General features: G+C 40.4%; 1 protein-coding gene across 1 annotated transcript; it reads left to right on the forward strand.

Annotated features, from left to right (window-relative positions):
- The first annotated feature begins 760 nt into the window (after positions 1-760).
- LOC148504799 (sperm acrosome membrane-associated protein 6-like) lies at positions 761-2,386 on the forward strand. The gene is given in 3 exon segments (XM_088448226.1): positions 761-814; positions 1,612-2,096; positions 2,098-2,386. Coding segments are annotated over 2 exon segments (774 nt in total). The 5' UTR covers positions 761-814.
- Positions 2,387-3,417: the final 1,031 nt, after the last annotated feature.

Genomic DNA, 3,417 nt, shown 5'->3' on the forward strand with positions numbered 1-3,417 from the left:
GGAACTTGCCTTTTAGTGTCGGTATTCTGACAGCCGGGATCCCATACCCAACCGTGTATATACTAATATATATATATATATATTTATAAATCACAGGGGCTCTGCACTCACCATAATAACATAAATAATAATTAACATAATAAACAGTGGGGTTTTGGTTCATGAATTGATCAACGCATTTAAGCTGGCAGCCCGCGTCACGGGACCCCACTTTACTGCAAGTCTCTACTCTATTGCTCAGAATTATAACATGGACATAGCCATCACATTAGTGTTAAACTTGGGGTATGCTATCAAGGTTTAAAGCTCACAGCAACTTTGCTTTTAAACGTGAGACAGTTACCAAGCACACCTGTTGCAAAGCACCTAGGAAAACAGCTGATACAAGTTAGATTAAACTAGATAAAAGGGGTGCATGAGAAAATGTGGTCACAAAAATTATTAATTATAAACATTAATCAAAATAAACAAAAAGCACTAATCCATAACACTCACCATTCCTAGATTTGGGGTGCAACATTGTATGTGACCGCATTGTTCAAATAGAAATCACAGGGGATTTCTATTTAAACAATGTGGTCACATACCATGTTTCACTCCAAATCTAGGAAAGGATTAGTGCTTTATATATATTTTTCCAATCCTGTAAGAACATTTTCTAATGGACACATGTACAGTTGTATTATTCCTTATTCTTTGTTTTAACTACAGAGCGTAGGTCGACAGGTGCATATAAAAAGAACAAAAGAAAGCCCGTCACTGATTATTGATGATAAGGCAGGAGAAATAAGTATGGACTGTCTGCAGTGGCAAGGTAACACAGGATTTCATGGTCATTTACATACTGTATATGACAAATACACAGTAGGCTTCTAATGCGCAAATTCTGACCATTTTTCTCCCGTATTTAACCTGAATCCCCCATCAAGATATTTTTGCTGACCTTTTAATATTTTCCTGTGCAATATATATTCAGTTATAAAGACATGAAAATAAGAATAGTGATTACAGACAGTTTGTAACTGTACTACCATGTTAATGGGGATGTTCTCCAAGACAAGATAGAATAAAATAAACATAACACTAATTGAAATTATCTTCAAATAAGATGTAAGATATCTGATTGTCATACATCACATATAACAGTCTGCTGGTAACCACATGACATGTGACAAACCAGTACTGTTATCTCACAAAGGCCTATTGTTGCACTCATGCTCTCCTACTTAAGGGGATACATAGTCTACAGAGACTCATAACCTATTGGTAGGCATAACCTAAAGGTATTTATAACCGAAGGAGATGCATACTTAAGGCTATTCTTCATTTTATAGCGTGACCATTTCTACTATTGTTGGCGGACAGGAAGCCACAACGCTGCTGCTGGAAACCATGGGAGTACAGAAGCGTTGCCTGCTTCTTTGTGTCTTATATATTTTCTGTGGACCAGATGTATATGATTGTTGCTATAACTGTCTTATGACACCCGAGGATAAGGCAAGAATTTTCCAATATGCCAATAACTTGGATAAAATGGAGGCATTTGAATGCCTGAATATAATAAGAAAAGGATTTCAACCTATTGATGAGCTTCTTGTACCATATTTACAGATGAGCAGAGTTAGAGAGTATCTGATAAGCTTTAATAAAACTGTCCAGGAGATCCAGCCATCACTTTCTGCAAAAGATTGGACAGCGGCTTTTGAACGCAAGATAAGATCTATGATAAACGGTGTGAAACAAATTATCTCGCAGAATCTAGCTGCAAACTGTATATCCACCTGCGGTCTTCAAAAAGCGGCATGTGTCTTTAAGTGTGATGAATGCACAGTGGAGGACTGCCAGATACCTGTGGAGTGTCCACTTGAAGACATCGACGTATTAGAGCTGACAAAGGCAAACATTTATTGCAGCATGCCCTTTCCCCTTCCTGAGTACATAACCGTAACATGGAAGTTTGCTAGAAATATCCGGGTGATTGATATGAGCTACTTCACCAGTATTTATACAGGACCAGACCTGCACATTCTAATTGAGCCTACGCGATCATTCCACCAGGGGACATATGCTTGTGAAATAATGGATGAGGATAACGATCTTTTATTACGTGAAAGTGACCCGGAGAGTAGGAACAGAAAATGCAGAGCTAGAGAATATCTTCGATGATGACCTGCACTCAGACATCAGTGTTGAACCAGAGCAGCTGACACGGGAACATGTCAGCATAGAAGATCTGATTAAAAATAAAATATCAACGAGTATCCCAACCTGCATCACCATCACTGCAGTAATCGCACTGATCTCCTTTATGCTGACTGTAATGGTAATATTTGCATTTCGCTATGCAACTAATGTTGAAAAAGAACCTGATGAAGGCTTTGTTTGAGCGACATGCGTAGGAGTTCATTCAGCAACACCTGTTATTACAAGGTTTATCCAACAAAGACTGCTTGCTTTTAACATCCTGGCATAGATTTTCTCAGTACAAGATCTCGGGACCTGACTCAGTCCAGGCCACATTATCTCGCTAGACCGCAGCACCAGGAGTTGCATCAATCCCGGAAGACACTGCGACCAACTGGCGAGGTGCCACGTTTTCTACTAGCGGCTCATATAGCATGGGCTGCCCATCTAGTCTCCTCTGCAATTGGCAGAGTCGAGCCCACAAGAGACACGCTCCCGCATTCTGCACTGGAGGCAGTATTCACCCTGGAGGGCACTACGGAAGTTGAGTAAGTGGCTGTATAGTCAGCACCATCGACTGCAGCCTGAAGAAGGAATCAACAAGGGAGCAAGAAGAAGATTGAAGATTTATCACAGGTGGGGCCTCACCAGGGCATTATAACCCACATTTACTGGAGGTGAAGGACACCCACCTCTTAGCCTGATATATTCATATGGTACCCCTTTCCAGGCTACTCCCCATCATCCTTGAAGCACTGTGACTCTAATAAAAGGGATTTTCTTTATACCATTTTCTGTTATTGTTTATTTCGTTACATTATCTTTAATAGCATATATTTATTGGTCAAATAGTCACACAGTACCTTGGAATTGAATATTAAGGGGCACATATTAATTGCAGCATTTACAACTAAGTTGACAGGTGCAGGTCAACAGGTTTTTTATTATTGTTTTACCAGAGGGCGCACATGGGACCTCCCCATCTAGATCTGCAGCCATCATTTACAGTGAGCACTGGTGGAACCCCCTACGTTATTAATATTGTTGCATTAAGTACAAATACAGGCCTACTCCTCGGTCAGCAAGGTTTGCCACATGCCACAGAGTGTATATATATGTAACCCCCCTTTTATCACTAAAGGGTCACCAGGTTACTAACTCCTTTGTTACTCCTAATGTACCCGCCCATAACCTCTCTAAGTGGTGTACCTTCCATTTTCAGTGCCTCCACCC

Source organism: Taudactylus pleione, unplaced genomic scaffold, assembly GCF_031769625.1.
Source record: "Taudactylus pleione unplaced genomic scaffold, aTauple2 ptg000454l, whole genome shotgun sequence".
Classification (NCBI taxonomy): Eukaryota; Metazoa; Chordata; class Amphibia; order Anura; family Myobatrachidae; genus Taudactylus; species Taudactylus pleione.